Source organism: Cyprinus carpio, chromosome A25 (genome assembly GCF_018340385.1).
Source record: "Cyprinus carpio isolate SPL01 chromosome A25, ASM1834038v1, whole genome shotgun sequence".
NCBI classification, from domain to species: domain Eukaryota; kingdom Metazoa; phylum Chordata; class Actinopteri; order Cypriniformes; family Cyprinidae; genus Cyprinus; species Cyprinus carpio.
This window is the reverse complement of record NC_056596.1, coordinates 8,678,763-8,691,232: the sequence shown is the minus strand read 5'-3', so window position 1 is coordinate 8,691,232 and position 12,470 is coordinate 8,678,763. Positions and strand designations below refer to the sequence as shown.

General features: G+C 38.4%; 1 protein-coding gene across 1 annotated transcript in view; it reads right to left on the bottom strand.

The window, feature by feature from the left end:
* The window catches only part of LOC109064477 (cat eye syndrome critical region protein 2 homolog), a 34,113-nt gene that overhangs the window by 12,353 nt on the left and 9,290 nt on the right, over window positions 1-12,470 (bottom strand). Inside the window, 5 exon segments of the mRNA XM_042715327.1 lie at window positions 391-458; window positions 585-659; window positions 770-897; window positions 1,012-1,195; window positions 2,585-2,679. Of these exon segments, the coding sequence (XP_042571261.1) occupies window positions 391-458; window positions 585-659; window positions 770-897; window positions 1,012-1,195; window positions 2,585-2,679 (550 nt within the window).

Below are 12,470 nucleotides of genomic sequence, written 5' to 3'. Positions count from 1 at the left end.
AATGACAAAATAGAATTTTATAAAAACCAAAAGAATCCTGATAATAATTTGTCAAATGTTACTAAATCGATTTAGCTTCCAACCAGTAGCTTGAGCTATCATCTCTTAGAAATCTGTGTATGCAAGCTACAATTTCTGGCATGACTACTAGAATTTCATTTTAATTTGTGTCATGAGTTTCACATTTTATGATTTTGCTGAAAGAGCATTTCATGCACATTGCAGAAAACAATCACAACAGCCCCCCTCACCACAATAAAACAATGATGCAGAAAAATAATGAAGAAAAAAATGGTTAACTCTACATCTTTAGGCCTACAACAAACAGCAGCAATACTAATAAAATACTTAAAATAATAAAAGCAGCAATACTTGTTTCCAGTGACTCACCTATTGCAGGCTTGGGCTCCTCAATACTTTCATCCTCTTCCTTCACAGAGTCTTCCCCCTCCTCCTCCCTAAAACAAACAAGAACAGACACGCATCTTTCTAAATAATTCAACTTCAGAGCCTAGCAAGTAGTAAGTCTTTGTACAAAAGCATTTTTATACAATGCATTTAACAGATGTTTAAAGAGGTCTTACATGGCCAGTCTATCTTCAGATTTCTTTGGTGGCCTCCATCTTCTTTTCTTTTCTGTCACTTTGTCGTAACTATCACTGTAAAAATGGTTTGTACAAAGGTTTCTTTTACAACTTTTAACATACATATACTAACAAATATAAATGCCATTGTTTCTTATAGGCTCTTGTGAAGCACCTCTCCATACCTGTATTGGGGAGACACTGCTTCGACTGGCTCCTCTTTGTACAGCCGTGTACCATAAAAGTACCAATAGCAGGCCCCATTCCCATCCTGGCCCAGAGGCTCAACACGTAAACTGTCTGAATCCAGGCCCTGCAAAACCCAGGATTTCTTTTAGACAAAATGCATTTTTATCACTTCTGTTATGGTGAGTATTAAACAAATGCAAAACCTGTATCTCTTTTTGCGCTATGACAAGGTTACTACCTTGAGCCGGTCAAAGACATCAGCAGCATCAAGACGATAGTCACAGAGTCTGTGCAAGACTTCCACCTGTGTGCGTGGTGGCAGCTCTTCAAATGGGTGCTCCTTCAGTGGATTGGCCTTCCCTTCTTCCAGTTCCCAGCGGTAACTGATAATGTCTTGCAGGTAGCTGCTAAAGGACTGAATCCTAAAAATTAAAAAATAAAATAAATAAATAATAATAATAATATAAAAAAAAAAGGTAATTCCAGGTGGGGTCAATTTGATCAACCCAAAACCCAGTTCCTGGTACTAATGCATAGGGTAAGGGTGAGCCTTAGGACAACAAGTGAGAAGGTAGAGAGCAAAAAAGGAGAGAAAGAATAGGCTTATCTTGAGAAAGTAGAATGATCTCTCTCACAGCTGCAGGCCCCCTGCCATTCCATCTTTCTCTGCCTCTCTCTCATCCGTAACACTCCCTCCCCCATTCTGCTGGGGTGTTTAGCACATGTAGAATGAAAAGGGCACTTCTGTGAAAGGCCAGTGCCCCGCGGCCTCCCCCTGGATGCCAGTTGCTGTCGAATCCAATAAAACCCCGTGTCCTGTTAACGGCCTGCCTGAGTATGCGAAAGGGATCATTCTTCCCTACCCAGTCATCGACCAGACTCCTTTTTGCTGCTGATGAGGGACCACTATGGAAGGGAGCTCCCTTTAGGGGCCAATGATTCATCACAGCACTAGCTCACACAATAATTCACACTCTTTACTAGGAAGGGGCCCATGGCCCCTTGACCTACTACTGCTGCAGGTAACCTAGCTGCACGACTACAGTGCTACTACAGGCAACTGGTCATATGCAGATGTAGATGGATTCAGGATGTGGGTTGGGCAATAACATGAGCAAGATCTTTCAAGAACACAGAGGAGGGTTGATAAATCACCCAAACCAATAAAGGAATATTTCAGGTTCAACACAAATTAAGCTCAATCAACAACATTTGTTGCATAATACTAATTACTAAAAAAAAAAAAAAAAGGGTCTCTTTAGAGATTAAAGAGGTTCTGGCATGTGGCACTTCCAATTGAAGTTAATGTGGCAATTCTTATAGGAGGATTTAAAAGAAATGTGAAGCTTAAAATGTTATAAAAACCATTATATTATGTTAAAATGTTTGTGCTATTTAAGCTGTAAAGATGTTTAAATAATTCTTAGTCATTTTAGGGCATTATGTTGTCTTGGCAACAAAGTTGTAAAGAAAACAAGGGGTAAGTGGAAATTACTTTTTATGGAAGTCAACATTATGCCATTATGCCACAAGTACTGACTAAGCTTTATTTTCTATTTTTTAAATTCTTTATTTTCTAAAGCATATTTTTTATCATTTCATTTTTGTCATTTGTATGGACGTCGCAATTTTTAATTTAAATAATTCTCGTCCTGCATTTTTTTTAATTATTATTTTTTTTTAATTTTCACTAATCCATTTTACTCGGATGTACATCACAATATGGAAGAAAAGAACTGATGCTACTTCAGTTACACTGTGACTGTAAGTCCATTAATGGGAACAGGAAATACTGATAGTGATGCACTTACGTGATGTCTCTGCGCTGGTAACATCCTTTTAGCAGGGAGCAGAGGAGGTCTGAGAGGAAGTCTAGGTCTTGTTTCAGTAGTGCTTGCTCAAGTTCCTATCAAACAGAGAACAGCAAGCAGGGGAGGTTAGCCATTTTAGCAGGGTTGAGTTTAACTAGCAGCTGCTTTTATGAACATATGAAATGATGTCAGCTTTAACAGCCTAGCCTGACATTTTTATACCTCTAACTCTACCATTTTATACCTCTTTATACACTCTTTCACTGATGAGAAAATGTTGTGGCTAACTAAAGCCACATAGCGTGAGGCACTCACAGACAGTAGTAGTGTAGATTTATGAATTTCATATGGTAGCTTCAATTTTCAGTGAAAAAAAGTTACAAAACTCTTACTAAAGCTAAAAGTAAGGGCATGCAATAACATCATGTCTGACTACCTTCTAAGGTTGTCATTATGCATTATGACTGAAACAAGAGAAAAACAAATTGCTGTTACAAGGAACTGCCTGTAGAGTGATGGCACTCAACCATAGCCAGTTCAGGAACCAACCTGAATAACTTCTTTTGTTTTCAAGAGCCACATGTTAAAAACCCTCTAAATGTGGACTTAATGTTGGATTAAAGTGGTGTCAACTTAATTAGATATTTTAAGCTATAAGATTACACCACTACAAAGCACTTTCATGCACCATTTGACTTGGATAAACCCAAGTTCCTGTATAAAATTGTATTACTCATCCTCTTAAGTCTTTGCTTTCTCACCTGTGTTAATGAAATTTAGCCCAAGGTCAACTTTGATTGGTTAATCAGCACAGAGTAGGTGTATGTCATAGTGAGGACATTTAAGTATGTCTTTATAATTAAGCGACAGCAGGTTTCGTCCAACCACACAATGCATATTTCAATATTTAAAAGGATTAAATGCACCTTGGGCATCACCTCTGTCTTTCACAGAGGCTAATTGTAGTATAATTACTTGTATAGTTTATTTTAGTTTAGTAGTGTTAACAGGACCAAATTTACCAAGTGTTCCCTTGGTTCTCAACCTTGCACTTCAAAAGTTTGAAGTTAGTTGGATTAAAGCAAAGTATCATCCATCAGTGGTTCATCTCAATTTCAAAAAGACAGTCACTCTTTAGTTTGGAGGCCAATTCTGACTATTAACTAACTATTAACAACAACTTTTGCCTCAGTAGATTAGTAATTTGCTGCTTATTAATAGTTGGAAATGTATTTGTTAAGTTTAGGTATGGGGTTGGATTAAGGGATCTAAAATATGTTCATGCAGAATAAGGGATTAATGTGCTTTATAAGTACTAATAAAAAAGCCATGCTAGTAATATGCATGCTAATAAGCTAATAAAGTGTAAACATACTTTGTCACATGATTCACAAATGTAATTCATGTGAAGGTTAAGTACCAAGGGTGGCACAACTTGAAAGGCTTTGGTCAGAAGTCCTTATTCCTGAAGCAAACTGATGCATTAAATTATAACAGCTGGCGTAGCCAAGTCCTGAAAGATCTGGGCACCATTGTAGGCTCAATCCCTTCAAGGGGCAATCCATGATCTATTACTATCGTGACCTTGGGCAAGACACTTTACTCTGGGTTGCTCTGAAGGGATTTTCCCAATAATAGGTGTACTGTAATTTGCTCTAGATGAAAGTGATAGCTTAATGACAATTCAAAACAAATTAGACTATGAACAGGCTATGAAAACATTAGGTAAAACCAATATGAGAAGCAATAAGTCACTGTCAATATGAATTAACAATGGAGCACTTACAAGAGTATGAAAGCATGGTAGGTAACCACCTGACTTCGATATATGGTAAAATTTTTAGAGTAACTATACTGAAAATGCATTCAAAAATTTTCCAGGTTCTCAATACAGTTTCTAGCAACAAGATGGAACTGAGGTTTAACCTTAACCCCGTCTTCTTCCATTGTGTTGCAACTATTGAGGGTTTATGAAGCGGCAGTAAGTAGGACTGCAAACTCCAGCCTACTGAAAGGAGCAGAAGAGAAGCTAAGCAACAGCATGAGCCCACAGCCACAGCTTGGACTGAGCTGACCCAGCACAACCTGACCCAGCATGCTCTTCTCTCTCCTCTGTATGCCCAATGTCAAAGGGAGGGGGAGATTGAGAAATGTAAATGGCCAGTGCTTCATCACCAGTCCATCTCAAGGAGTAGGGCTGGACGATTAATCGAAAAGTAATTGAAACCGAAATTCTGAAACTCTAACCAACGTAATTTTCCCATGACGGTTATTTAGTTTTTTTAATCCTGTTAATACTTACCCCTTAAAAGCATACTACCGCGTGTAGCCACAATGACTCTGCCCCGTCCAGTCAGTCATAAAAGCAAAACACAGAGGTGAATGCCGGTTCAACACATAGTGATGGCGTGCGAGCGGTGAGCCTTGCGTCTTCACTAAACTTTGTCAGTTGTATTTGTTTTATGGTTTGGACATTCAAGCGATCAGCGGTTCTCAATTCCAGTCCTCGCGCCCCACTGCTCTGCACATTTTGTACGTTTCTCTTATTGCTTCAGACTTTTGTTCTATTCGAACGTTAGTGCCCTGCGAAGTGGACATCACAGGATATTCCACCATGGTTCCAGTTCTAAGTGAACGTGTATGTTCCATTCAAAGTGCGCTGAAGTGTGCGAGACGTGAATTTATATTGTATTTTTTTACAGAGGTATATGATGTCACACTTGTCTATGTGTGAAGACGTTGCGCAGCGCAAATCTGTGAAGGAATGTTCCGAAGTGAGGTAAATTTCAACAGATATCCCCTGCTCAGGGAGTAGGGAGCATGTCAATGGGAACGCAGTTCATGACCGGAGCTCACTTCTAATGTGCAGAGCAGTGGGGCGCGAGAACTGGAATTGAGAACCGCTGGACTAGACGATCGGATTTGTATTATTATATCGAGCTACCATGTTCGCGCAGCTGCACTGTGGTACGAACACTCATATAAATAGTAGCTGTGAATTTCGCGCACACAGAGGAATGCAGAAACTACTTGTCAGCGCTGTCCTGTGATTCATCACTTAAGTAGCTTAGAATCTCAAAACTTATTATAGCATATTTTTCTACTTTTGAAGGAACTAGGCTATTTACAACCCACAGCTTCACAATTAATATAGAGATGGTATGACTAATTCACACACGCAATCACTCGTACTTGTAGGCCTACTGTGCTAATTTATCTTTATCTGATCTTTATTTATCTCTTACACCGAGCAATAATCTGTAAGAAATGTTACGAACATAGATAAAATAACTGCTGACAGTGAGCTATGATGTCAGATCGCTCTTTCAATAGGAAAAAATATCCCACCTTTAATAGTCAATCATATTTACAGTACAAACCTTGTCAGTGAACTATGAAGGCAAAAAAACAAAACAGAAACAAAATAATCGTTCATTAATCATAATCGAGGTAAAATGTTTAATTAATCGAGGATTTGATTTTAGGCCATAATCGTCCAGCCCTATCAAGTAGCTTACCGACTGCGTTTGCTTTCCTTTCACAAGGACTCAGCAAGCTGCTCAGTCCCTCAGGCAACAGGGAGCACTTTTTAACTCCCGTATAAAACATCCTCCCCCTTTACCCCTTCAGAACAGAGTGACACTACAAAATTAACTCAAGGGCAAGAGAGGCAGCCCATCCATTCATTGTGAGATTCACTCAAGCTGCAGATTGCTGTTTCTCTCTAGAGAAATGACGGAGAGAATGGGGTCACAGAGGGTCAGCTCACACTACTCCTGGCTGTGGAAAGGCATGGAAACCAGGAGCCCAGTGTCAGTAGGAGGAAAAACAGAGGGAGAGCTTGAAAAACAGGATGAGACACGTTTGTGCTTAAGGTGAAAAAAATGCACTGTCCTTAGATTGTTCTCTAGGAAAAATGTCAGTGGTATTGCTTAACATGCTGAATCTATTAGGCTATTTTGGGTTGATTTTTGAAGCAATTTAAGAGCTATTGATAATCCCCTCCAGGTACTCAATAAAGAGTCTAAAGTGTCCGTGAAACTCCTTACTGAAGGAGACAGTGTACTTGGGCAGGAAGTCCAGAGGTGAAATGTAACAAAAAGGCTTATGCCCGGGCAAATTTTGTACCTCTTCATGGCTTCATCTGTTTGTATCCATCTCTTCATGACTCATTAACACTGTGAGTGTTTGGGGTTGTCATGAACACCCAGTATCATCTTCAAGTGATGGGCCATTCTGGCCTTCCACACATCCCCTCAGATCCTCTCTTACGCCTACAAAACTTCCTGGTCCCTTGACAGTAAAAGGGCCAGAGTGGGCCCATCTATCAGTGCAGCCATGACTTTGATCACACTTCAAACCTGAGGCCGACTGCGGGGGATTAACACAACCCCACTTTGCTTTTGAAGTGCCATTCAGTGGCTCAGATGGCAGAGAAGGGGAATTAATTTTGTACGTGTCCTTTCCTCCACAAAGTCTCTTCTAACAGCTCCCTGAAGATCTCCGACCTCAATCTTCTTCCTTAACCAACTAGCAAAACAGGTATGGCAAGTGCACAGCACAGCTGGGCAAGCAACCAAAGTGAAAGCATTTGATGAGTCATTAGGAGTAACATCTTCAGTCAAGTCCAAGGTTAAAGAGTTTACCCAACAATGACAATACTGTCATCATTTACTTACCCTGTGTGATATTGTGTGATATTTTTAAGAATATAAAAGAAGACTTTTAAGAATACAATATTCCTTTAATGGTTTACCAAGCAAATCTTCAATGTGTATGACGCGGTAGGGCACATGACAACTGTAGTGTCAATGATACAGGTTTGTGATTCTGCCATGACAGAGCTTTGGCAAAACTGAGCCGCCCCCGTATCAGTTCTTGGTGCACACCAGAAACCCTCTACAGATGGTATAGCCTATGGGCACAAACAGCTTTCGCTGTGTAAGGGAGCAACAGGAAGACCGTGAACTAGGGTTGGTGCGATAGACGATGCCATCTTCCATCGCTGATGGCTGACAGACATCACGATGTCCAGCCGTCAAGTAGGTTATACTGAACATTTGTCAAGCTTGTCCATCTGCACTCTGGCTGACAGACATCACAATGTCCAGCCGCCAAGTAGGTGATACTGCACATGTGTCAAGCTCGTCAATCCGCGGTTGAGTATACTTTGAAAGCTGTGTGGACGCAGCTGTGCGCAAGCCAGAACGCAACTCGGAAAGTAAAGTATATCCAAGCCTTCAGTGGGCAGCTGCCACAGAGCATGCCAAAATCAAAATTGCTGATGAGATTAAGACAAAAATATCTTGTGGAAAATGAGAACATTGTGTTTTTAATTAATTGTTTTCAGTGTTTTGGCAGATGGCCATCTAGTGATGTCATCGTGCATCACAATGTTACACTGTAGACATCGCCTGATGTAGGGGTGTCATGATATACACCCCTTGTTGGTACTGACGATAATCATAATAAAAAAAAATTAAATATCATTATCGTGTTAATTAGGGGTGTCGTGATATACCGGTATTAGCGATAACCGTGATATTTCAAAAAGTTTTTCAAACAGCACTAAACTCACGTATAATTAGTTTCATTCATACCCAACGCCAGAGGGCACCATTGCACAGAAAGTTAACGAGGCAGACTCGTAGGAGTAATAAAACAAATGACTTTCCAGGAAAATCGCTGTAGCTGAATAAAATGCAGAAAGAAATGTTTGACTGATGAAACTTAAAGGGATACTCCACCCCAAAATGAAAATTTTGTCATTAATTACTTACCCCCATGTCGTTCCAAATCCATAAAAGCTTTGTTTGTCTTTGGAACACAATTTAAGATATTTTGGATGAAAACCGGGAGGTTTGAGACTGTCCCATAGACTGCCAAGTAAATTACACTGTCTAGGTCCAGAAAAGTATGAAAAACATCGACAGAACAGCCCATCTGCCATCAGTGGTTCAACCGTAACATTATGAAGCAACGAGAATACTTTTTGTATGTGAAGAAAAACGAAATAACGACTTTATTCAACAACGCGTCTCTTCTGTTTCTCTTTGCATCACCGTAATGCCATTTCGGGGGGAATATGAGCTGAACGCAGGCAGCGTATGCTCTTCTGTGTCAGCCGCGCCACAAGGATGCTTTTCTGGACCTAGACAGTGTAAATTACTTGGCAGTCAATGGGACAGTCACAAGCCTCCCGGTTTTCATCCAAAATATCTTACATTTTGTTCCGAAGATGAACAAATCTTTTACGGGTTTGGAACGACATGGGGGTAAGTGATTAGTGACAAAATTTTCATTTTGGGGTGGAGTAACCCTTTAACACACGATTGCAACACTATATGGTTTATCTGTGTTTAAGTCATCTCTGGCATTTTTCATAAGGATAATGTTTATTTATAATGAAATTCTAATCGACATTGCCTTTAGCACTGTGTAGAAGCCTCATCAGTTCACAGAAAGAAGTTATTTCAATGCATGGTTAATCTCATAAACTGTTGTACTTTGACATTGTACGGATGTGAGAAACAAACCTTTCAAAGCTTTTAATCAATTGAACCATTAGCTTCGCAAAATGATTCACTCGAATCACTCAAAACGCCACACGCTTGGTGACGCCTGCTGGTCATAATGTTGTAAATGCTACAAAAACTCAGGCCAAAACATGCTTAAATAAAGACCCAATGCAAATGTTTATTTGGAAGTATAATATAGGCTATTTAATGCAATTAACAAATCATCAAATACTATTTAATATACTATTCTTTTTTTTTTTTTTACATTTTCTTCAAGTACAGTATATTTACTGTACACTTTTACAAATAATTATGGCTCATACGTCTTCTATTTGTAACTTAAAGGGGTGCTATTATGCTTTTTCACTTTTTCAACTTTAGTTAGTCTGTAATGTTGCTGTTTGAGCATAAAAAGATCTGCAAAGTTACAAAGCTTAAAGTCCAATTCAAAAGGAGATATTTTATTTAACAAAAATCACTTTAAAAAAAATACAATGAATGACTCGTTTGTACTACAACGCATATTTTCCGGGATTTGTGATATCACAAAGATCGACGAATGGGATGAGACCTGGTTGAGCTGCACTAGAGAAGGCAACGAGTGTTATCACTATGTCAGAGATACGCTAGCTTTCCCAAGGCAGACGAGCTTAGAGTGGTTACAATCATCCAGGTTTAAATCACGCTCAAATTGATTCGATTTTGATGCAATATTTACACTGAAGCTCACAGCAGGCGACTATGGTAAGGAGCATGACATTTCCCGACCAGGCGCCGAGTGCCAATCACAACACACACTGGCTCAGTTAACCAATCACAGTTCATTTCGTATTTCAGAAGGCGGGCCTTCATTTGATACAGAAACTATTCCAGCTGTTCAAGCCAGACTGGGGAGAGAGGTGATGTAATGTAAAATATGTGAAAAATAATGTGTTTTTCGAACAACCTAGTATGAGAGCCTGTTCTAGTACACCCCCAAAACAAAATCAAGACCTTGTAAAAGAGCATAATAGGACCCCTTTAACTAATAGTTATTTCTTTCAAACTAAAAATCACAAAATAACACGATTAGATGATGTACCTTTAATTTTTGAAATACTAAATTCTAGATTCTTAACTAGGTATTTTTATATGGTTGTGTAAAATGCAAAACATTTTTGGGTTCAATTTCAAAAATATTTTGGTCATACCACCCATCAGTCAAATTTTAGAATGGGTCAAGAGCAGGGCAGCTTAAACAGCACAGTTGGGCCACCCATCTCAATGTCAGGGCCAGGTGCAACAGGTGGCCATGGATGGGTGGTCAGACACATCCAGGGTTTGGGAACACTGTGCAGGCGACTGAATGGGGATCATTAACTGTAGGAAACCTCCCCTCACAATGGCCTCCACATATTCTCAGGTCTCTTGCGTGGCCTCCACTTGGTGGTCTTGTTGCCAACATCTTGAACAGGATATTACTCTATACCACCAGGTGCAATAATGTGCTTATGTATGGACCATTAACACAGGACTAGTTTGCCAGAGAAAGTAAAACAAAACTGAGCATTGGGGTTTGATGCCTTAAAACATACACAATGACAATTATAATCAAGAAAAAAAAAAAAAAAAAAAGTTTTAAAACATTATCAACAAATACTAAGCCACAAAATGACTTCTCGTTACTTACATTGGCAAGCATGAGTTTGAGAGAATGTTACAATATTTACTATTTATGAAAGTATTCCTGCTAAACAAATGTCATCAGGTTAAACCATGCCTTGTCAGTAAAGATAACTAAAAAAAGAAAAAAAAAGAAATAAAAAAAAGTTAACAATCAGGTAAATCCCTCAAAAAAGTATATTGCACACAAAATTAACATCAGTATTATCCTATATTAAAAGTATTTGTTTTTTTTTAATAAGTTGGTTTTGACTAGGGATGCACCAGTTGACTGGCCATAAATGTTATTTTTTTTTTGGCAGATTTTTCCGGAAGTACGCCCGTGTGCACAGACTACATTGGAATCATTCGCAAACATGTAATTTGTGTGCCATTATTTTGAAATCTGTTGTCTTAATCCCGCTCACGCTGAATTTCTGACCATTACCGCTTGCTCAAGATTTTTGAATCCAGTCCCACCCACTTCCGCAAACATATATGCATATAGATGGGCATATATGCAAATTTAAATCTCTTTTGAATGACTTTCGATTTCGCGATCATGTGCACTCTGTGTAAAGGAAGATCAGATATTTGTCAATGAGCTACGATAAATCTGTGCTAGATGTTAAAGTTTTGTGAAGGATGGCCATTGGTAGGAAGTATTTTAGCTGCATTTTTGACAAATATGCATAACAGTCATTGTAAAATATGTATTTTAAGTATGGAAATGACATATTGAGTTATGATATGGCGATTGTTCTACTTTGGCCACTATTTTAACCAACAACCAATCCAATTTAAAAACAAAAGCTAAATCCTCATTTAAATCTCATAACCACAAATCATTACATTGAATGTGCTTACTGCGCAATTACCACCCTTAATTTCAGATTACAGTTATTGTTTTCAGTAACCAAAAGCCAGTTTGACCTGTTATATACCAAATATACATCTTATGTATACTTCCATTCTTTCTTGTTTGATGCTTAAAGAAAAAAAAAAATTAGAAATCGGTATCGGAATCGGCCATGAAGAATCATGATCGGTGCATCAATAGTTTTGACCATTTTATATTAATAACATTGCTTTAAAAGTAATAATTAACAGTCAAAGGATACACATATATAACAATTTTTTTCTTCTTTAAATGCCGCTCATTAAAAATGTGCTTGTTTTCAAAATAGAGACCACAGAAGAGACTTGCTCGTCTATAATTCCACAATATTCAGATAAAATACTTCTCCTTGTAGGCATACACATAATTTAAGTTAATTTTTGTCAGTTGGTTATGAGTCTAAGTTGAGTCTGAATTTAGGTGTGATTCAAGTCTGACTTTTGGACCCAAAGTATCAACTTAAATGTATCTGAAGCAGGTATGAATTAAGCTACATTTACTAGCAACTAGTTGTAAGCCAAGCATGTAGTAGTTAGAGGCTAATACTCAAAATAAGGCAGGGCTGATTGTTTATAGTAGGGCTGGGCGATAATTCGATAACTATAATTATCGTGATATAATTACATAAGTAATGGTATATAATTGTAGTATGTATTTGTGATTAAGCTATATAGCATGTGTGCATTTATACTGAATGTTTTTAGACTACTTTTCATACAAATAGGCTACCTTAAAACCATATAGTTATATTTTTATCATGGTATTGAGGTGCTATATGTGTGGTTTTAACTGTGTTTATCATGATTTAAATGTATGCTACAATGGGAGA